Here is a 22,532-nt window from a genome sequence, read left to right as displayed (position 1 = left end):
GCAACTACTTTTGATTATCAACCGTCGCATGAGAATAGAATATCATGCAAATAAATTTAGTACACTTATACCCATATAGCTATTGGGTCTCATCGTTCACGGTTTATGCTTTTTAGGTGTCAACGTTTTTGCAATCGAGTGTATCTAAACATTGTCTGCTACTGAGAGTAACAAGAAGGCTTGCATCTCAGATAAGAAAACTATTTGTCTATTTAAAATAAACCACTTATCAACAGATTTGGAGGCCTTCTGATTTCCTTAAGCCGCGACCTAAGTTAGACTCTGTTTAAATAACTGGCCCACAGTCTTTAGTCAGCTAAAACAAATCAGTCGAAAACGAGCACCGAAAAATTTCTGGTCAGTTAGTAGACAATAGGCAAATGTCAGCTTAGTTTGTCCAGTTTTTGTCGATTTTAAAATAAATCAGTTCGTAATGGTCATATAGGCACGCATGAGTCCCAGTAGAAAATTGAATGTCTTCTATGGTTTTCACCCCCCATCGCCTTATCCTGTACTCAACCCAAGGCTCTTCCCCTCTCTTCAAACACATCGCATCAATCCCCTTTTTTCTCTTGCTTATATAAATGTAGAGTAAGTCGCGTGGGTAAATTAACACCACAATAAGAAGGACGTCTCAAGAAACAGAATGTCGTTTTCACTATACTGGGGGTCTCCCTCTCTGTTCCCTTATTTTCTCTTGCTTACATAAATGAAGTACAAGTTTCGTGCCCCTACAGATTGCCATTATCAGTAACTACTACCGCGGTTCTGCAGTTCTTGCTCAATTGTTCAAAGAGCAGACAACTTTATCCAGCGAATAAGTCGCCATCCAGTGGATAAAGCAAATCGCCGAATAGCGATTAATCTGTTGGAAAACTATTGGATAACAATAATTCCTTTCTCTTTCGCACATAGAAAAACGGGTATTTACAAATGTCACCATGTTATTCTACTAATTTCGTGTTTTGACTTTGCAGCTTCACCAAATATCACTCACATCTCTACTAACCAAACAGTGAATGAGGGAGACAATGTGAATCTCAACTGCACAGCTAATGGCATTCCATCTCCAAGTATTTCCTGGACAAAACTTTCTGATAACAGTGTGGTAACTATGCCCTTAACAGGAATCAGGAGACAGGACGAAGGAGGTTACAGATGTACTGCTATTAACGGCATCGGAGAACCAGTCAGTAGTAATGTTTTCATAACCGTACAGTGTGAGTATTAAAACGGTCATTTAATACCTTTATTGATGGCTGACTAGGTGAGCTAACCAATCAATGGAGCAAAACAAGCCTTAATGACGCCAACCAGTCGAGTGTATAATTTGTCGGATATGTTGAAGAAACACTAGACTGTTCACAGTCCCCCTATTTTTCCGTGGGATTCTCGAGACCGGTATGCTTCGATGGAGCTGCCGCCATCTTGGTTTGTAAAAGCGAGCGCGATCTGGGGAGACTGTCTAAACTACCGAGGGGAGGGGAGTGGAGTTTGGAGGCGGCGGGAAAAATAGGGAGACTGTAACAGCTTCTCACTGTCTCGTGTTCGAGGGGCGTGCCGAGACTTTGTCGCCTCGACTAATTGAATCAAACAAAAAATATACTCCCCTGAGATAAACATGTCAAATTGAGGGAAATACGATAGTACTGTTTCTGTACTATTTCGAAACAAAGTACAGTTGCGAAATCAAATGAAGTTGCGAAAGTCTTTCGAGTGTAGGCTTGAAAATACAGTACAGTACATCAGCTATTTGCAAAGTGAATTTCAATACAAGCGGAACACATGCAGTGAAGCAAACAGCGAAACCTTCAGATACATGCCGCATATTTTGTAACATTTATTTTAAAATAGCAGTCGGCGATTTCGGGAAGAAAAATAAGTACATTTCCACAGAAAATTTGTTTAAGATCCCGGAAAGAACTGGAGTTGCCAGCATTCCTCTAGCCGATCTTTTTAAAGGACATCGATCTTGGAGTTGAAGTGGATCCACAAGATGGGAAATCTTCACGTCTTTGCAAAAGCGCTTGCGAGGAAAGCCACGATCAGCAACGTTTCAAGCGCTTTGTGTGTGTTGTTTCGCCCCAGAGAATTGTTAAAAAAAGTCGTCCCTACAGTTCGCCATCTACTTCAAAGCAGTCCAAAGAGACGGAAAACTGCAGTCTGCCGCCTGCCAAACGTCCGCTGATTTTCAACTATCAGACCTCCGAGCCGACGAGACAAACGATAAAAATCAAAACATTCCCCACGATCTTCACATTACACGCCAGCCGTATCCCCTTTTAGAACCGGCGGTGAAAGATACGTCAGTCATGCTGTCAACGCTTCAGAACTACTATTGTCTAATTGACCAATGAGGTGTTGCCGTTGCTGGTGCAACAGGCCTTTGGAACGCGAGACGGTGAGAAGCTGTTACAGTCCCTCTATTTTTTCGCTTCCCATCCCCAACTATACTAACACCCACTCCCGCTCCCCTCGGTAGTTTAGACACTCTCCCCAGATCGCGCTCGCTTTTACAAACCAAGATGGCGGCGGTTCCATCGAAGCATACCGGTCTCGAGAATCCCACGGAAAAATAGGGGGACTGTGAACAGTCTAAAGAAACACAGGTTGAGTTAAAAGACAATTTAGACATTTTTTAACGAAACCTCGTTCTAAGCCATTTTCAGTTTTGCCTACAGTCATACACCCGATTACAAAAACTTTGACATCTAAAAAGCATAAACCATGAAAGATGAAACCCAACAGATTTGTGGGTAGTGTTTAAAAATTGGCCCTTGCTGGCCAACTCGACACTTTAAGGCATGCTTGGACAGTTTCCATCATTCACCATGTGCAACTAATTTTTGTTAGCAACTGTCGCACGAGAATAGAATATTATGCAAATAGATTTAGTACACTAATACCCATATATAAATGTAGAGCAAGTCTCGTGCCCCTACAGATTACAATTATCAATAACCACCACCGCGGTTCTGTAGTTCTTGCACAATTGTTCAAAGAGCGGACAACTTTATCCAGCGAATAAGTCGCCATCCAGTGGATAAAGCGTATCGCTGGATAGCGATCAATCCTTTGGAAAACTATTGGATAACGCGATTAGTCTGGATTGAATTAGATTTTTTTTAGCCAATGTAAATTAGCATTTTGATCTTGTTTTTAATTTTATAACACGATCCCACAAGCAACATCTTTAACTTTTATCGTGTTTAAATGAAAGGCATTGTATTGTATTATTATTATTATTATTATTATTATTATTATTATTATTATTATTATTATTATTATTATTATTATTATTATTATTATTATTATTATCATTATTATTATTGTTATTGTTATTGTTATTGTCATAAGGCAATTCGTTGACATGAACGAACTGCTGGTGGCCAAGCTCAGGTCCTATGGAGCTGACGGCAAAACTACCGATCTAGTTCATGACTACCTTGCAAATCAGCGTCAGCGGGTCAGATTAGGAGATCAGTTTTCAAACTGGGAAGAAATCTCAGTGGGGGTCCCACAAGGCAGCGTACTGGGCTCACTATTTTTAAATATATTCATGAACAATCTTGTCTACGCTGTCAAACAGAGCAGACTATCTGCGTACGCAGACGACACGCAAATATTTTTCGCCGCCAGTACACTAGAGAAAGTTGAAGAAGTGATTAATGCAGATCTTGCCCATGTCGATCAATGGTATGAGCAAAACAGCATGAGGAGAAACACTTCCAAGTACCAAGCAATAGTAATGGGAAAGACCCAGGTTAGGCCCCAGTTCCATTGCGAAGACATTGCTATTCCAATTACTGAAGATCTTGAAATGCTCGGAGTTACAGTAGATGACAAAATGAAATTTGAGAAGCACACAGGCAAAATATGCCGAAAAGTCTCCCAGCAGATTGCTGTACTTAAGCGAATGAAAAAGATTCTTCCATTCGAAACAAGAAAGTGTCTTTACCTCGCATTTATCATCCCTCATTTTAACTACTGCTCAGAGACATGGCATTTCAGCAACAAAAGTGCCATTGCTAAGCTAGAAAAAGTTAATGAGCGTGCCCTCCGTTTTGTCTTTAACGAAAAACAAAGGCCCTACTCCGAACTACTCAACAAAATAGGTTTACCATCACTTGAGAATCAACGCCTCGCAAAAATAGTTTGCACAGTTTTTAATGCAATTAATAATGAACATGCACCAAAAAGCATAAAAGAACTGATCGGTCTTAGAAATAATAAATACAATCTAAGAGGAAGTGACATTTTAAAGCGACCAAAGGCCAGCACTACAACTTATGGCCTTAAATCGTGGAGGTTTACGGCACCAAAACTCTGGAACTCATTACCTGACTCAAGCAGAACAGTGACTACTTACAAGGCTTTTAAAAACAGTATCAGAACACTAGATCTGGCAGGTCTACTATGATCGAGTGAGCTTTTCACACAATACGAATTATTGTAGTTTTTCATATCCATTTATTTCTTTATTGTAAATTTTTGTTTTACGTATGATGATTAATTTGTATTAGAAATTTAAATTTTACCTAGTATGCCATTTGATGTTTTTTAATTTGTATTAGTTATTTTAATCTTTTAGTGTGAAATACCTGTAAACTAGCTGGTGAGCCTAGCTTGCTGGTCTCACAAAAGCTAAGCGTATTTTCACAATAAACTGCTATCTATCTATCTATCTATCTATCTATCTATCTATCTATCTATCTATCTATCTATTTATCTATCTATCTATCTATCTATCTATCTATCTATCTATCTATCTATCTATCTATCTATCTATCTATCTATTGTTATTGTTATTGTTATTGTTATTGTTATTGTTATTGTTATTGTTATTGTTATTGCTATTGTTATTGTTATTGTTGTTGTTGTTGTTGTTGTTATTGTTATTGTTATTGTTATTGTTATTGTTATTGTTATTGTTATTGTTATCGTTATTGTTATTATTGTTATTGTTATTGTTATCGTTATCGTTATCGTTATTGTTATTGTTATTGTTATTGTTATTGTTATTGTTATTGTTATTGTTATTGTTATTGTTATTGTTATTGTTATTGTTATTATTTTTATTATCATCATTATTATTGTTGTTGTTGTTGTTGTTCTTGTTATAATTGTTAATTGCTCCAGAGTAAGTGAGAAGAAAAAATGTACCCCTTCAGGACACAGACATTATTATCGAGAATGTGACGGCTAAAATTTCTTAGATTTTTTCTTTAAGTTTCGTAATTTAAAGTTGTTTTTAAGGATCGATAAGAGTTAAAAAGAGTTGTTTTTCGTTAAGGACCTTATTTTTAGTTATTTTTACCTCCAAATATTTTTTTAGTCAGAATACGATCATATGACTTCTTTCGTTACAAATAAGAATATTATTGTAACTCTATGAAATTTGTTTTTTCTTTAAAGAATTTGATCTTGAAAATACTCTCTTTTAATCGAAATCAAGTGCAAATAGGTTTCGATTAGTTCGTTTTTATACTTTTAACTTTTAAATAGCAATTTGCTTGGAATATGTTAATAATGATAATAATAATGATAATAATCATCATCATCATCATCATCATCAAGTTACACTGCTATTCTTATTTGTAATAAATAATAGTATGATCATTGTCTGACTGAAATATATTTGGAAGTAAAAATAAGGTCCTTAATATTAATAATAATAATAATAATAATAATAATAATAATAATAATAATAATAATAATAATAATAATAATTGATTGAAACAATTATTATTATTATTATAATAATATTTATTGTTGTTATTTATTATTATTATTATTATTATTTTTAGTAGTAGTAGTAGTAGTAGTAGTAGTAGTAGTAGTAGTGGTAGTAGTAGTATTACTATTATTCTTATTCTTATTCTTCTTCTTCTTCTTCTTCTTCTTCTTATTATTATTATTATTATTATTATTATTATTATTATTATTAAGGACCTTATTTTTACTTCCAAACATATTTCAGTCAGAATATGATCATATTATTATTTATTACAAATAAGAATAGAAGTGTAACTTGATGACCTTTTTTTTTTCTTTAGAAAAAATTATGCTTGAAAGAATATTTCCTCGATGGTTACCTCACAGAGTCTTTGATTGTGTGTACGTGTGTTGGGGGGTGGGGGGGGGGGGGGTTAAGTGAGGCATTTACAAGAAGTCTGCAGTGTTTCCTAGATGAACATTTCGTCTTTCCAACTGAATGTTAAGGTCATTTGGCCACCGTGGAGAGCTGACCTTTCGAGCATCACCCCTTTGCCTCCTCAATATTCGTTTCCACTCAGCCGTCAACGCAGCACCACAGTTTCTTTATAAACTAAACCCCTTATCTAAGGTTTCCTTGAGGCTGGGACTAAACATGTTGCATGTTAAGTTGAGTTCTTATCTAAAACGTTCGTTGCATGAGTTGTCAATCTTATCGGGGAAGCATCCGTCTTAAGAAGAAAAAAATAATGCTTAGAATATATTTCAGTTTGCAGAATGGAAGTGGGCATCAGCATTTTGATGGACTTTATGATGTCTTAAAGTTAAAACGCTGGACATGAAACTTATTATAATTCTTAATTTCCAGTATTTTATACTAGTTTATACGAATCCTTGGCGTTCTGACCTTCCTGTATGCATGGGGTTTATCCGTTTTCCTCAGTTCGTTAACTTCCGTTTGATGCAATCTTCATCAACATACATTCCTTTTTATTCATTTTTCTGTAAAACGTTTGCCGAAAAAAAAAATATATTTGTTCACGTTTTATGGGTCTCCCCTCCTTCTGATTTAAAGGGTTGAAATAATAATCCAGTTATAATATTCTAGTGCACAATAATCGTGGATTTAATTCCAACAGACAAACCCAAAGGCGTCACTATCTCCACAAATGCAACTCGAAATACAGCTAAACAAGGACAGAATGTGGTTCTAACCTGTGATGTGCCAGAAGCCAAACCAGCCGTATCAGAGTACAGGTTTTACCTCAATGACAGTATCCTTACTCCTGTAACAAACGTAAACAAGTTTATCATCCAAGATGTAAAAAGATCTCAACACTTTGGTAAATACAAGTGTGTGGCTCACAACGATGCTGGAGATGGACACAGTGATCAGATTTTTCTTAATATAACTGGTAAGTCACTGTTAAGGGATTTCCAAACATATTGAAAGGACTTCAATTGGAATGCAATTATAGCACTTAATATTGACTTAGCCTTGTAAACAAATATTGGACCAATACAAAATATTGGCTTTATTTAAACATAAAAACTTAGTATGTCCTCAAAAACAGTGCGATCTTGCTATTTAATTTTGGGCTAACTTATTACCCTATTCCTTTTCCGTTAAGAGTTTTGGCGTCTTAATGGTATGGTGCAGTCAGTGAGGACCTAGAGCGCGTTTTTTTGTCCACAATTCTGGAATAAGAATGGTTGGTACGGAATGCTAGGAATAACTCGGATTGTCTGCATAAAAAAACGCCCGGAACGAAGATGTAAGGCATTTCCACCTGTTCTCGCAGTTTATTGCCGACAGAGAGTAGCCATTTTTCTTCATGTCGTCGGCAATCATTTGCCGCAATCACTGCTTTTCTTGTACGAAACAGCACTGAAAAATACCTCGTACTTTTGGGACAATGGAGTTAGAAGCAATGTTTCATTGTGTCCAAAAGTATAACCTGATTTTTTCTCCGGTAGAGACGTATTTGAATTCGCAGCGCTCATCTCGCCGTCCGCCACCTTGGATTTTCATTCGCAACATTCTGTTTATTCTGCCCCTGGGAGCAAAATGGATGGAATGGCATTCTGTCCATTCCGGAATAGGAATGCGGAATAGAAAAACGCGCGCATTTTACATTCTGGCCATTCTCATTCCAGAATTGTGAATAAAAAAACGCGCCCCTAGATAAGTATCCTTAAGGTTTTAGCCAATTAGACAGATTAGAAATCGATCGACAAATACGACCAAACTTGTAGGAATAAAATAGGCAGGTATAGACCTGACTTTTAATAGTCAATGCAGCTAATGAACTTGTTGATCTTCTAATTGGCGTACCTCACAAAACTTTTTAAGTGACAGAAAATACTTTTATAGCTATAGTTATAGCTTTTTATAGTTTTAAATAGCTTTTATAAGCTACCGTAACATTGTGTGCTTTATTATGGCTATGGTATTTGTAGCTATGCCTGATGATTAACAGCCTTTCAGTACTTTTTCATCGTTATTGTTAATACTTAAATTTCAGTTCCAGCAGAGATCCAGTGGGTAACAGGAAACTTAACAGTTAACGAAACAAATCCCATTGACTTAAGATGTGACACCACTGGTTACCCTTCACCAGCTGTCACGTGGAGGATAGTGGGAGGGCAAACATATCAAGGGAGTGTGCTTCACATTACAAGCAGTACAAAGATGAACAGTGGGATGTATGTCTGTGTAGCAGATAATGGTGTAGGGAGAGCAGAAATGAAAACGTTCGTCACTGTGCAATGTAAGTAAAAGGGAATTTAAAAGACAAGTGCCATTCAATGCTACTGCCACTCAGAAATGAAAGTGGAAACCCTAATTAGAGTTTGCAATTACAACTAATTGTTTCATGTTAAACATTTAATCAGCAAATCAGAAATTTGATACTTTTGAAAACACATTATCTTTATTTAGTTCACAATTCTTCTGTTTGGCAGTCACAGTACTTGAATTTAACTCAATTGTTTCTCTCAATTCCTTCAATTGTTTACTACTTTAGGGAGACGATACGCTTCTAAAAGCATCAAGCTTCAGACGGTACTTGTTTTAAATCGTGTGACGTAAAGACGTCTTTCAAACCAAATATTTATTAGCCTTGTGAATTTAAATGGCGTCAGTTATTATCCACTAAAGCTTGAAAGAGAAACCGTCATTGGATGTCTGCCATCACATTTCCTTTACCTTAGGTATAAACTTAGAGCTTTCATTTTTCTAGATGAATCAAGAAGATATTACAGGACATTTTAGAAGTTTTGTCTTTACTTCCTTTGCATTCGAATCCCATCTGGGGCTCAGATTTTTTCTGTCCTCTCATGGTCGATTCTTTTCATCTCCCTGTATTTTCCTTAAAAATACAAAAAAAAAAAAAAAAAAAAAAAAAAAAAAAAAACGAATGAGCACACCTAAGCTGTAGCAATATGGCTATGTACAATAGGTCCATAGCGGCTTTTATTGAAACAAACAAAGCATGAATGAATTGTGTTATAACATGTCTGCCCAGTAAAGGTGCGGGCCAAGAAAAACGCATCAACACTAAATATACGTACAAGAAAAGTGGCAGATGAGGGGAAGGAGGTGGGAGTCAAAAGCAGCATCTTATTGGTGGACATAATGGCCATTGACACCTACCCCAGACCCAGTACCCCCGACTATCTATTAAACTTAGGTTAAAGAGAGAAGACATAAAAATTCTATTTGCAAGCATATAGTTTATTTATTTATTTATTTATTTATTTATTTATTTATTTATTTATTTTTAATTTTTATTACAGATTTATTTTCAGTTGTGCTTTTATTCTGAAAAACCGTCTTTATGTATGTATGTATGTATGTATGTATGTATGTATGTATGTATGTATGTATGTATGTATGTATGTATGTATGTATGTATGTATGTTTGTATGTATGTATGTATGTATGTATGTATGTATGTATGTATGTTTTGACTCCATAATGACTCCCAACATTTACGCAAGAAAAACGGCGTTAATGATCACACTGTGTGCTTTTTGATAAACTTGGTAATATCATTAAGCAGAAAAACTAACGCGAAGAGAGATTTCGACGTTTCGATGACATCCTGTCATCATTATCAAGAAAATGAAGAAAATTTACATAAGTAAGTAGACAAAACTAAACTGAAAACAATAGTCTACTGTTCTAAGCCAGTGAATCATCTAGTGACCTCACACAAAGGAAAACCAAAGTCAAGTGAATAATTTGTCACGTATTGAGTCTGATTGGATGTTAAGACTTGGTCTGTACTTCTTAATCAGGAGCATCTCGTACATACCAGACAGTCCTTCTTTCCTTGGCATTTCCTCAGAACTGCGAAATTCTTGGCTAAGTCAAGAGATCTAGGGCTGGTATCATGATCTTGTTGAAGATGTCTGCAAATGGATGAAGAACTGCGACAGTGTTCCTCAATTCTCTGAAAAAGGTGTCGAGTTGTGAGGCCTATGTATTCTGCATCGCACATAGGACTGTGTTGATTGATCAGAAAGGGCTTTTGTTCTTTTACGCCAAGTGCATCACCCAGTTTACGACTAGTAGTGAAGTACAAGTCTTAACATCCAATCAGACTCAATACGTGCCAAATTATTCACTTGACTTTGGTTTTCCTTTGTGTGAGGTCACTTGATGATTCAATTACTAATATCTGATCAAAGTTGTTCAAGTGAAATTATAATCTTTATGATCGTCAAACTCCACCATCGCTCTTATCAGATTCAATCCCGTTTATGTTGTTTAAAGTAAACATATAAGCATCATCTCAAGATGATTTTAGCCAATCTGGCTGTAGACAAAACCATTAAAACATTGTACGTCTACTGACACATTTTCCACAAACATTTCAGCGTAAACGTAAAATTGTATGCTCTCAGCTTAACATCAGAAAAAAATGTATTTTGATCAACAGACCAAGCCGTCATAACAAGTGCCAAGGCCTCAGAAACCCAGTCTTGGATTGGCCAGAAAATTCAGTTGGAGTGTGTAGCAGATGGTGTTCCTACGCCAGACATCACATGGAAAACACCGGACGGGAATGAAATAAAAAAAGATGGAGTGACACATAACATAGTGGATGTCCGGATGGAAAATGACCGCGATTTTGGAAATTATACCTGCGAGGCTGGCAATGGCGTTGGTGTTACAGCTATAAGCACAGTACAAGTGAATCAAATAAGTAAGGTGGTGTAACATTGATGACGTCTTTTGTCGTTTTTCGAGGCGCGCATATGGGAACGTACGCTAACTTTCACACGGCGGACTTCCGATTGAACTCTTCATCGGACCAGCGGGGGATAAGTAACTGCAGGCTGGTCAGTGCAACGAATTCTTTCCTTAGAGAGAAAATCTTTTTCCTTGCTGTCTCTCTTCACTAAGGCAAGGGGGTGGAAGGGGAGGGGGGGGGGGGGTGGGTTACTCTTTGATGGACTAGCATCCTATTAATGGAGAGTTGAAAACTTTACCATAGCTATGAACCCCAGCGCTGATGAATTACTTGAACCAAAAGACTACCTCATAGTCTCTTGTCTGAACATAGTCTTTATCACGAGCATAAAATCTGCTGCTCCCATGAACATTATTCAAAGTCTGAGGCGCACCATGGGACTGAAAAACTCGTACAGATCATCATCATCATCATCATCATCATCATCATCATCATCATCATCATCATCATCATCATCATCGTCATCATCGTCATCATCATCATTATCATCATCATCATCATTCATCATCATTATTTAAAAACACGGGAAATATATCGGGCATTAACAATTTAAGATAAAAGCTGTAACTTATTACGAGAGACTATGTATAGAGATTAATCTTCTATAATTTAAAATATTACTAGCTACTAAGTAAAGTAAACTAACGTTAGCGAGATATTTCCATTAAGGCCATGTCAAGTGGCCGAAAAATGGCGTTTAGGTGTAAAACCCCCTTAATGCAAATCGAAGCATGTTTGTCAGCAATTTGCAGAAATTTGGTTTTCCACTCTGTCCACATTTGGTTGGGATCAAGAGCTGAATCCAAAAAATTCCCAGTTCTCCTAGCTTGGAGATATCGTTAATTACTAAATTTCGCACGTTTGAAAGTTTCAAAGTTTCTGTACGTTATTGAAGTGTGACCTTATTATTATTTTATTATTATTATTATTATTATTATTATTATTATTATTATTATTATTATTATTATTATATAATGTGATTTACATGTTGGACTTCGCGCAGTTGATAAGCGCTCCTGCTTAGTTTTGTTTTGTCTTTCTTTATTTTTTCTTTTTTTTTTCACCAGTGATAGTACTTTAGACTAGCAATTTTAACTGAATAAAGTCAAATTCCATTAATACAGCTTCAATTATTACAGAGGCGCCAGGTTCACCAAGCATCACAGTGGAGATTGAAGCTACTTCACTGACAATAACATGGACTGCACCAGATTATGATGGAGGGAGTCCTATCACCGGATACCATGCGGTCATACTACACGGTGGCAAAGTGATAGAGAATAAAACCCTTGGCGCTGCTGAAAGAGAGTATCCTTTCAGTGATCTGAAAAGAAGCACAAACTATACTGTGAAAGTCTCCGCCAGGAATAAGGTTTTTGAAGGAGATGCTAGTGAACTGAAAGTCAAGATTAAGTATGAAGGTCAGTATATATGCGCGCAGGCATCAAGTGTAGTTGGTAGTTATGGCTTGAGACTTTTTGTATTTAAATTTGGAGTTTCTGGCACTAGTTAGTCTGGAAAATATACTATTCTTAAAATTTATAGGAAACTACATCCAAGTCCTTAGTGGCATATTTTTCATATCCTAACTAGTATGAAAATTGATGACGTCGTTTCCCGCCCTTTTTTTTACGGTTTGTGGCGCAAACAGTCAGTGGGGAATGGCGCCGGAGCGATAACTTCGAGAAGTTCTCTGAAGCCGACGTAAAATGCTTCACCGAGGAACAGGACAATACTAACACGAAGAAGAAATGACAAATTTTAAGGGGCATATTGGATCATCCAGGGCGATTAATTAATTCCTACTGAAGAGAGAAGGATTCGATTCGAACGATTCGATTTGATTTGTATTTTCTGTCCTGTATATCAATGCAGATTTGAAACCAAACCATGATTTTTGTCATTGCGATTTTGCAGTCGCAGATGGAAAATTGTTCTTTGAAGACCCCTTACCTGTTTATCATTGGATAGATTTGCAAGCTGGCTGACAACCTCACAATTTTTAGAAGTGAACCTTTGAAACTCTTTACGTTAACTTTATTATCTGTTTTAGTTTTAGTTCGTAACTCAATTTATTAGCATTTTCACAACTTGATGCAACTGTTACTATCAATTTCATTCCTTTGAGAACCGCAATGATGAGAGTCGACCTGAAGAAAACATCCCTAAGTAAAGATTTTTAATTTTTAATGAAGACCTTAAACTAGCCATTAAATACTTTTCTAGTAATCTGTTTTTTCTCTAACACACCACTATCTGAATCTCTTCTAGTGACTACTAAGCCCTCAGAGAATCAAAGAGGTGAGAGGAGCAAAGTTCTTATCATATTTTGACATTATATACTATTTACTGATCAGCAATGCCATTCACAAGTTGAATAACAGTTCAACCTTCCCAGTATTAGCTACTTTGAAATTTCCTAAAAAGCACTATTGTGCTAATTTGGGACACTTTAAATCAGTGAAATAAATATACAAACTTAAAGGGAGAGTTTCACGGTTCGGCGCATGTGCGAGCGATAACGTAAGCGCTGTCAAGCCAATTGTTTTTGGACCAATTAGAAGCGAGTACACAACACCGGCGGGCAAGTCTTATAACTTGCTGGCATAAAAATAAAACTGACCGGCCAGTGTTTCGGTCACGTTTCAGAAAGAAACAAAAAGGCTGTCCATGTAAAACACATGGGGATTTTTGCAGCGCCGCTTCGTGAATGTCCCATGACATTCAAGAAATGCCAGAACTTATGCGAACGTATACGGTTTTATTTTAGTACAATGTCGATATCTCGGGGCATCGACCTTTTTTTATTACGCGCGGTTCGAAAAGCCGAGAAGCTCCCTCAAACTTACGTACTTAAATCCAGTATTTCATCAGCATTCAGTGATAAACTTACTATAGTGTGTACGCTCGATGGCCTGATTTTATTAGACCACCGAGAAGGCGAAGAACGAGAAATCCGCAAGCTTCAAGAAGCGATGCGACCGTTTAGTAACAACAACACTGAGCGTCCTTCCGAGATGCTGGAATGCATTTGAGAAAACTCTGCCATAGTAACAAATCAAAAACTGCGTTTGCCATTCACAATGACCATAATTTTATAGATAAATGAATACCTTACAATAGATTTTGTAGTTTGCCGCAAATCTTTTGAATTTTTTTTTAATGCCCGCTATTCGAGCCCGCTAATAGACGACTACAACTAAAACTCGCACATTTGACCTATATTTATTCCCTTCGCGTCTCAGTGTTGTACAATTTTTTCCATCCAAAGCAAAACACTGATGTTTGATGCTGTTTGTCCGTCGAATTCTCCGTTTTTGACAGTTCACTTCCATATGAACAAACAGTACGATTGAAATCTAGAAAATCCTCGCGAGTTCATCCAAAGCCAGTTGGTGACCTTTGCCATTTCCAGCGAAAGCAGATGTGCCGCGAAATCGTTGTCTATTTTAAACAGACTTATCTCTTTACCAATTTTCCACGTTTGGTGGACGTATCTTGTTAACCACACAGGATTTCTACATCCACTCCACTCTGTCCGCTTTAACTTCTGTGCTTCCAGAGAGTCCACAGAACGTCCCGTCGCCGGTCGGCCGCGACGTCTCCTTGCCGATCCATCGACAAAAATGTCGTTTTCGGATGCTAAAACACTTTTGACCTTACAAAAATCGAACTTATATTTAGAACAGGAAACAACGATTATAAAAAGTTAAGAACGAAGAGCGGATGATCCAATTTCGGGCGCGATTTCAACAGATTGTTCCACCAAAAGCTCGCATCGAATTTAGTGTCGACCCGTACAATTTATTTTTGAGCCGGTCTGCTCGCGCATGCGCTTGACCGTGAAACTCGGCCTTTAACATAACATATGTTAGAAATCCTGACTGGTGGGAGAGAAACCAGTTGGCTATTTACAAAGCATAGCCTTGGATTTGAAAACGGGGCTATCGTGAAACAAATGCAAGAGACACTTATATGAGTGATATGCACCTTACGAGCAAGCTGGCTAACATTACTGCTAAAGAAAAATTACAAAATTCTTCTATTTTTCAGGTTCTGGTATTGTACATGTTGTGTACATCCCTGCCATCATATTTTTGGTGATGGCAATTGTTTTTTTGATTGTTTTGGCCTGGAGGATGCGCCGTCGCCCTTGCCCAAGATGCGGGGCTCTTGTGGCTAAGGTCAGTGATGCAAAACAGTCATCCAAGTATCGGGTCAATGTTATTCATTTAAGTATTGTAGTTTGCTTCTGTTCACTTTCTTTTTAAATTTGCAATCGTTCTTAAATTATTGTAGGTTTCGTAGACATTCAAACTGTGAATAAATTGGTTCAATGTCTTGGGATCACAAACTTTGCGTCTTTGATAACGGTGCATTACCATGTAGTTAGCGAAACACGCTTACTAAGGTCTTGTACAGCGGCTGCCTTCATTAAGCTGCGTAGAGTAACGCATAACCATGTACAGAGTTATGTCATGTGCATTTGTAACAACGCAGGACTGCTTTACTTCCTCTTCGAATAATTTTTTTCGTCATTGGAAGAAACGTTAAAATAATTGAGGCCGTAGAATCGTTTAAGCGGTTTCAACATTGACCAACATTCGTTCAACAAAAGTTGCACGGATGTTGAGCAAATGCTGGATAAATGTTGAACTGAGTGTTCAAGTACCTTCAACACCACTCAATGTTTTCGAGAACAAAGAAAATGTTGTATGGGTGTTGGATGAAAGTTTAAACCGATTTAAATTTGATTCAACACTCTTTCAACAAGCTTTCAATATTTTTTTACGCTTTCGACAATGATGAACGAACTGTTCAAACGCCCCAACATTTGGTTCCACAAAGTGTTGAATGCATGTTGAACCAAATGTTGAAACCGTTTAAACGGGCCTTAATGTTACCTGGTTTACCACAATCCTCACCGTGACTCATTCATTAGTCATAGGGATGTTACTATTATTCAGTAATGTTGCAGGGAATTACCAACCGTTAGCTATGCCGGAATGTACTTTTGAGGTCATTCACGGGGCTTGAAAACATGGAACCTGTTTCTATCTTTATTTCTTTTCATATTAATTGATAATTTGCTTACTATTTCCCCCTAGAATCAAGTAAGTCCGCAGGAAGAACAGGAAACACAACCCTTAAACGGGGAACAGGCGAATGAGTCACCGACTTACGCAACACCAATAGTTGGAGACTTTATGCCACTTTATCCCTCAGGAAGAAGCTGGGAAATCAGCCGAGAGCAAGTAACCGTCATCAAGGTTATTGGCAAAGGAGCATTTTCGCAGGTTGCTCAAGCAACAGTAAGAGGCATGCGCGGTAGGCAGGAAAACATGACAGTAGCGGTGAAAATGCTTAAAGGTGGGTTGCCATTGATCATCGTCACAACTCCGCCATTTTCATTTTCTTGTCACGAAAAAAATTTAATAAACTGAAATAATAATGGAACAGCGCGATGAAGAGTATTTCGAAAAGGCTACTGATCGTTATATTTGCAGTAAACCTTATACGCCTAATGAAATTAATTGCCAAGTTAGCATCACAAAATGCACTCACAATTAGGAGTGGCATTGCTTGTTTGGAATTTTCGATTTATTAGGTTACTTTGGGTCGCTAAGATGTACTCGCAAGTCGACGGAAGTTTGGAGTAATTCCAAATACAGCTTTCTGCGTTTGCCCTTACAACACTAAGACCACCTAAACGATTATTCAAGGCAACTAACGTTAAATTAAATAAATAAATTTTATTAGTTGACTCCATTAAAATGGCTTTTCAGCCAAAAGTTACCAATATGTTTTACTTCTTCTTCTCTGCAGAAGATGCTCCTGATTCAGACAGAAACGACTTGCTTTCAGAACTTGAGTTGATGAAAAAGCTGAAACCTCATCCACACGTGATCAAGCTTATTGGATGTGTCACGCAGGATGGTAAATGAATACCGCGACATTAATATCGGCTGACACTAGTTCCCACAATTCAAACTTACTTAGAACCCCTTATCAGGTTTAGAAAATGTAGTATTCGTTATCATCATAGTACTGTCGTACACGAGAACAGAACCCCATTCATTAAACAAAGAAATGACTGACTGGTGTTTTGGTTGGAGGAATGCACTATTCTGATTTCGTTCTTCTTTTATTCTAAAGTTTGAAATAAGTTTACTTTTTGTAATTTCCAATGAGAGACAGCATCCAGTTTGAGGCATGGAAAACAATGTTTAACTAATAATATCATATTTTCCGGGAATCTGTTTGCTGTATACTTACAAATACACAAGGTTCTGTAGTTTCCATAAATCAAAACAAATATAAGAACTTTATAACATATCTGTCAACGGTACAGGGAACCAGGTAGAACTTTTCAAAGATCGCCTATTCAAAGATTACTGACAAACTTCTGAAGCTATTTTACCAACTTTTTTCTTTTTTTTTTTTGTTGTCTTTTTTCTATTTCTTGATATGAAACTATAGACCCCCTGTTGGTCCTTATTGAATATGTGCCATTTGGTGACCTGCTGGGATACTTAAGGAAGAGCCGAGGACTAAATGACAAGTACTATGAGGCCCAGGATATAAAGTCGCAGTCCAATCTGACCGCCGAACAGTTGATGAAGTTCGCTTGGCAGGTTGCTGATGGAATGTGTTACTTGTCTTCAGAAAAGGTTTCCGTAAATTTCATGTGCGATTGGCACCCACATCAGCATATACACACAAACAAATTTTCAAACTGATATCGTATTTCAGAGTTACAAGTAAAGGTAAAACTAGTTGTTCGATTGCAATTTTTTAAGAAAAATACATCTTCAGAACTGTTTTGACATGTGTTTATTGGAGTTGGGGGACATTTTTGGCAATCTAGGACATACATAAAGAGACACCTGGATGATAGCTATAGATTACTCAGAAAACAACATGTAGGTCACCATTTCTCGTCCCAAAAGTTCGTCGCCTTGTCTCGAACTTTTTTTAAAGACAATTTCACCGACACTGCACGCAGATACATTGTTTCTTTTAGATAATTCATCGTGACTTAGCAGCGAGAAATATTCTTGTTGGAGAAGAAGAGGTGTGTAAGGTGACAGATTTTGGGATGGCAAGGAATGCAAACCAGGATGACATTTACACAAGAAAAATCCGGGTAAGAGTAAAAATAAGAACGAAATTGAAATATTCAGTCTTAACTTCATTGAGCTAAAATTTACTGAATCTCCGGCATAGAATTAAATGGAGCAGACATTTTCGAGCTATTGATTTTGAAACGTTTGGTCAGTCTCTAAATCTTCTCCCTTTTTTGAAAATTGAAAATATCGGAAATCTTCTGATCCGTTTTGGAGTTCCAGTTTAGCCAGAACAAGTGTTCAATTTATAGCCGTGAATTGATGAGTAACGGGCAGGGACTTTTATTGATTATGGTATGTTCCGATATGCTGTTCTGAATAAGATATTGCATGGTGGTCTTTCTTTTCCCAGGGACGACTGCCTGTGAAATGGACTGCGTATGAGGCATTGATGTATGGAACATACACCACACAAAGTGACGTGTAAGTAGTTCCATTGAAACTGAACGATATTGGCTTTCTGATATGGTGATTGTCTGTGTAAACGTGTTGAAATAAAATTCGCTTTTTGCAACACAGCTTTCGTCTTCCTAATACAATAATTTCGATAGCTTCCGCGGGACATTCTTTCAATTGTTGCTTCCTTTCTTGATTGCTTGCTTCCTTCATTCATTCCTTCATTCATTCCTTCCTTCCTTCCTTCCTTCCTTCCTTCCTTCCTTCCTTCCTTCCTTCCTTACTTCCTTCCTTCCTTCCTTCCCAGCCATTATTGATCGACTGATTGATTAATTGATTGATTGCCCCTTTTTGCAGATGGAGTTATGGAATTCTCCTTTATGAAATCCTCACCGTCGGTAAGCTTCATTTTATACTTTTAATTTATGTTGCCACGAGAATATTGACCACATAAGGAAAGAAGAACTGATTTCACTGAAATACAGCAGACTGAGGGCCAACAGAAAACAACGTTGGCACTGTAATTATTATGAGAACAAATTAACAACTGTAGTGCAACTAAATTTAACAACGGCAATAGGGATAATTCAGACCTCTCGTTTTTCTCTCTAGGTGGATCTCCGTACCCGAATATAAAAGCTCGCCATATAGCTAGGAAAATCCAAGAAGGATACAGATTGCAACAACCGAGACATGTGGATAGCAAACTGTAAGTTGTCTTTTTTTTCCGAAATGTGTTTTCTTTATCTGAGTAAAGAGAAAAACACACCATTATTAAAACAAATACCAGATTTTTAAATCTGTTAAACTTTAAGGAGGCCTTACAGAACTTTCTCAGTGAAGTTAATATTTCTGTGGTTAGGGTCTTTTTTTAATTTTTGATATTACTTTCTACACTCGCCTTGTATTCAATACGGGGTGTTGCCCAGCTCATATCAATGACGTTACAGTTGATAAAGCCTTCGGATTTGCTGGTCAGCTTTCTTATCCGCGCTCTTTTACTTGGCTATCATCCCAGCCAATATAACAAAATCAGATGCATTCATATTCTCTCATTGATATCAGTTCACCTTTTAATCGGTCGTCTGGTTGAAGGATGAGTCACACCTACTGATCATTGTACCCAGAAGCGTGTTTTGTGGGCAACACAACGAGGATAGGATTTCAGTCAACTTTTGTAACTCCGAGAACAACTTGAAACCTATATCGTGCTGGAAAGGTAGCATGCGCATAATCAACAACACTATCAAGTTTAGTAAAATCTATTTTCTTACTCCAATGGGCCCTTTGCAGCTAACGGTCACATGATACAGAATCCGCCATGCTTGAGAGTAAGTTGTGCACTGGGACATCCAAAACAAAGTGATTTCATTCAGTCACACTTGAATTTTCTTTGTTTTTGGATGTCCCAGTGCGAAGCTTTCTCTCTAGCATGGCGGCTTTTGAGCCATATGACCGTTAGCTGCAAAGAGCCCATTGAATTTCGAAGATTGCAGTTGAAGCTCCATATGTGCATCGTTTTGTTATTTTTCATGGTTTAGGTTTGAGATTTTGCTTAAGTGTTGGGAAGAAAACCCAATTGATCGACCTACGTTTGATGAACTTAGGAAGACCATGAAAGATATGTGGGAACAACCCGAGGTGAGGGGAAACTGTTAAAGATTATCAATTTTAGTTTAAAAAGAGAGGGAAAGAATGGGATGGACCGAATTCAATTCATATAAATTAAGCTTGCGCAGGAAAACAACTGAGATGCTACTCGCGTTTTGGTTAGCCTGCGAACGCAGTCATATTTTCGGATGTCACTTTTCAGAGAAACGGCAGCCGTAAATACGTCTGCGTTCGCAGCCTACGTTTTGATTGGTTGCAATCTTATCAACTCTTATACCAATAAGCTTCCCGTAAATTTTCGAGGGCAGAATTGCAACTCTTTGCTGTGACATGATAATCATTAACTATTATGATGTAACGACAATTGAAAATGTCTTGCATTCATAGAAGGGCAGGAGCCTTAAATTCCTGGAACACAGACGTTTAGTTTTGGCAATGTGAAAACTTTCTCGTTGTAGATATCTTTTAGGCATTAACTATAGAATTTTTTTTTTAATGTGATATCACGTTAGGTCTATAAGATTACCTGATTTCACGCACCGACCACTTTGAACATTCCGCCATTTTGAACAGAAGCTCAATTTACAGTCATTACTCTTTATATCAAGCTCCCTCGTTCTTTAAGGAACTTTTGTTTCGTTTGAGTGTTAGAGATTGTGAAAGTCTACTGGAGTCTAAGGGTGCTTAGCTGGAGAAAATGAAGTGAAAGCTAACAAATATTCCTACTAACCTATGGAGTATATTTTCTTTTTACAGACGTACGTCGACCTTAATAAGTACGACGACTGGCTGTACGTGAACCTCAGAGATCTGAAAGCAGAGTAAAGCTAATCAGAGAGTTGTCCATATACTGATAAGCAGTTTAAAGGGGAAGTATCATGAAAATTTGATGTCATTTCAAAACCCCAAAATGTTTTGTCTGTCAACAGAAACAACTTATTATAATTGTCCAGTTGTGTTATAAATCATCACCCCAGTGCAATACAACTGTCAATTAGTACCCCTGGCCAGAGACAGGGTAGGTCGGAATGTATTGAAACTTGAAAAATGTTAGGCTAATGTTTTTCAAGTTTTCGTATTTTTATGTCCAAAATGCGCTAGCTAGAGCAGAGTACGAGTTGTTCCTGTCAAGAATTGAGTTGATTTCTCTCATCGCGTTGTTCTAGAATTATTTTGTAGCAAAGTGAAGGTCTTATTTCACCATTTTTAACAAAAGAGGTAAAAAACCCATGATACTTCCCCTTTAAGAGAACAAAAAATGTCGTTTAAATTATATTACCCTATTTCTCTTAGAAAAATATATTTAGTTTAGTATTAAAGTAACGTTGACAGCTTGGTTAAAAAGTGAATTTCAAGTTCATCACCCATAGCTAAATAGCTCAGTTGCATCAGATTTAAGATACTTTTTCGTATTTTTTGACGAGAGGGCCTAAATAAAAATTATATAAGATATATAATTCTCAAACTCATTAATAATTAATCAAGAGAAAACAGAGAAAATCACTACCGTGACCGTGGTTTGGATATGTGATCCTAGTAATTACCATAAATTTTGCCAACTTTAGCCTTGAATTTCTCCAAGAATTATTGATCATTTGAGAAGCCATATCAAACACTCGAAAGTGTGTTTCATCAGATATCCAAACACCTCGAAGTCGTTTAAAAAAACTCGGCTGCGCCTCGTTTTTCCAACCTACTTCTTAGTGTTTGGATATCTGATGAGACACACCTTCTCGTGTTTGATATATTACTAGAACTATATAACCAAAAACATATGTAACTTTTAAAATAACGTTGGCTTGGTGGAAAAGTGAATTAACGTTTCTCCAACTTTCATGAATTTCGGCGGGAGCCGGGCTAGACATTAAGAAACTCGCTGATTCACTTGGCTTGATGAGCAAACGCCTGTAAACAAGTCAGTGTTATTCGAGCAAAAATTAGGTAGTGGAATATTAATACTACAATATATAAGGTATGTCGAAAACTAGAATGACCACATTAAGATCAAAACATGTTGTCAATTTTAGAAAGACACAAAATAACAGGCTTTTTAATTCCTAACCGTTTTTTGCTTGTTACCGTTATAATTATTTTGTTATTATCTGCAGAACACCAAATATGCTCATCATTATAACATTGTTTTTAAAATTTAAAATATGGCACTTTGAATTTGAGCGTGGAAATTTGTGTTAAGGCTGGTTTCCATATGATCGCAGATCGCAGATCGCAATAAGGTCTGCGATCGTCTGCTATCATATGGAAACTACTTCTGCGATCGTCTGCGATCCTGCGATCGTGATCGCAGACGATCGCAGAAGATAGAACCATGTTCTATCTAAAGGCTGGTTTCCATATGATCGCGGATCGCAGATCGCAGATCGCAATTGATCGCAGACGATCGCAGGAGATAGAACATGGTTCT

The 22,532-nt window shown here is 37.2% G+C and overlaps 1 protein-coding gene across 8 annotated transcripts in view; it reads left to right on the top strand.

The window, feature by feature from the left end:
* The window catches only part of LOC146451025 (tyrosine-protein kinase receptor Tie-1-like), a 139,582-nt gene that overhangs the window by 59,265 nt on the left and 57,785 nt on the right, over window positions 1-22,532 (top strand). For 5 of the 8 annotated variants that reach the window (XM_085099666.1, XM_085099670.1, XM_085099669.1 and 2 more), the window contains 3 exons: window positions 978-1,220; window positions 6,855-7,130; window positions 8,241-8,486. In XM_085099666.1, coding sequence (XP_084955792.1) covers window positions 978-1,220; window positions 6,855-7,130; window positions 8,241-8,486 — 765 coding nt within the window. Of the gene's footprint in view, window positions 1-977; window positions 1,221-6,854; window positions 7,131-8,240; window positions 8,487-10,661; window positions 10,929-12,115; window positions 12,398-13,247; window positions 13,278-15,029; window positions 15,161-16,084; window positions 16,347-16,802; window positions 16,914-17,456; window positions 17,648-18,000; window positions 18,124-18,455; window positions 18,527-18,856; window positions 18,898-19,111; window positions 19,209-20,040; window positions 20,141-20,866; window positions 22,297-22,532 lie in introns of all 8 variants that reach the window. The other 3 variants (XR_014860149.1, XR_014860148.1, XM_085099668.1) reach the window with 2 other exon arrangements.

The sequence above is a fragment of the Pavona decussata genome, unplaced genomic scaffold (genome assembly GCF_977016875.1).
Source record: "Pavona decussata unplaced genomic scaffold, jaPavDecu1.1 SCAFFOLD_409, whole genome shotgun sequence".
Classification (NCBI taxonomy): domain Eukaryota; kingdom Metazoa; phylum Cnidaria; class Anthozoa; order Scleractinia; family Agariciidae; genus Pavona; species Pavona decussata.
This window is presented reverse-complemented; position numbering and strand designations above follow the sequence as displayed.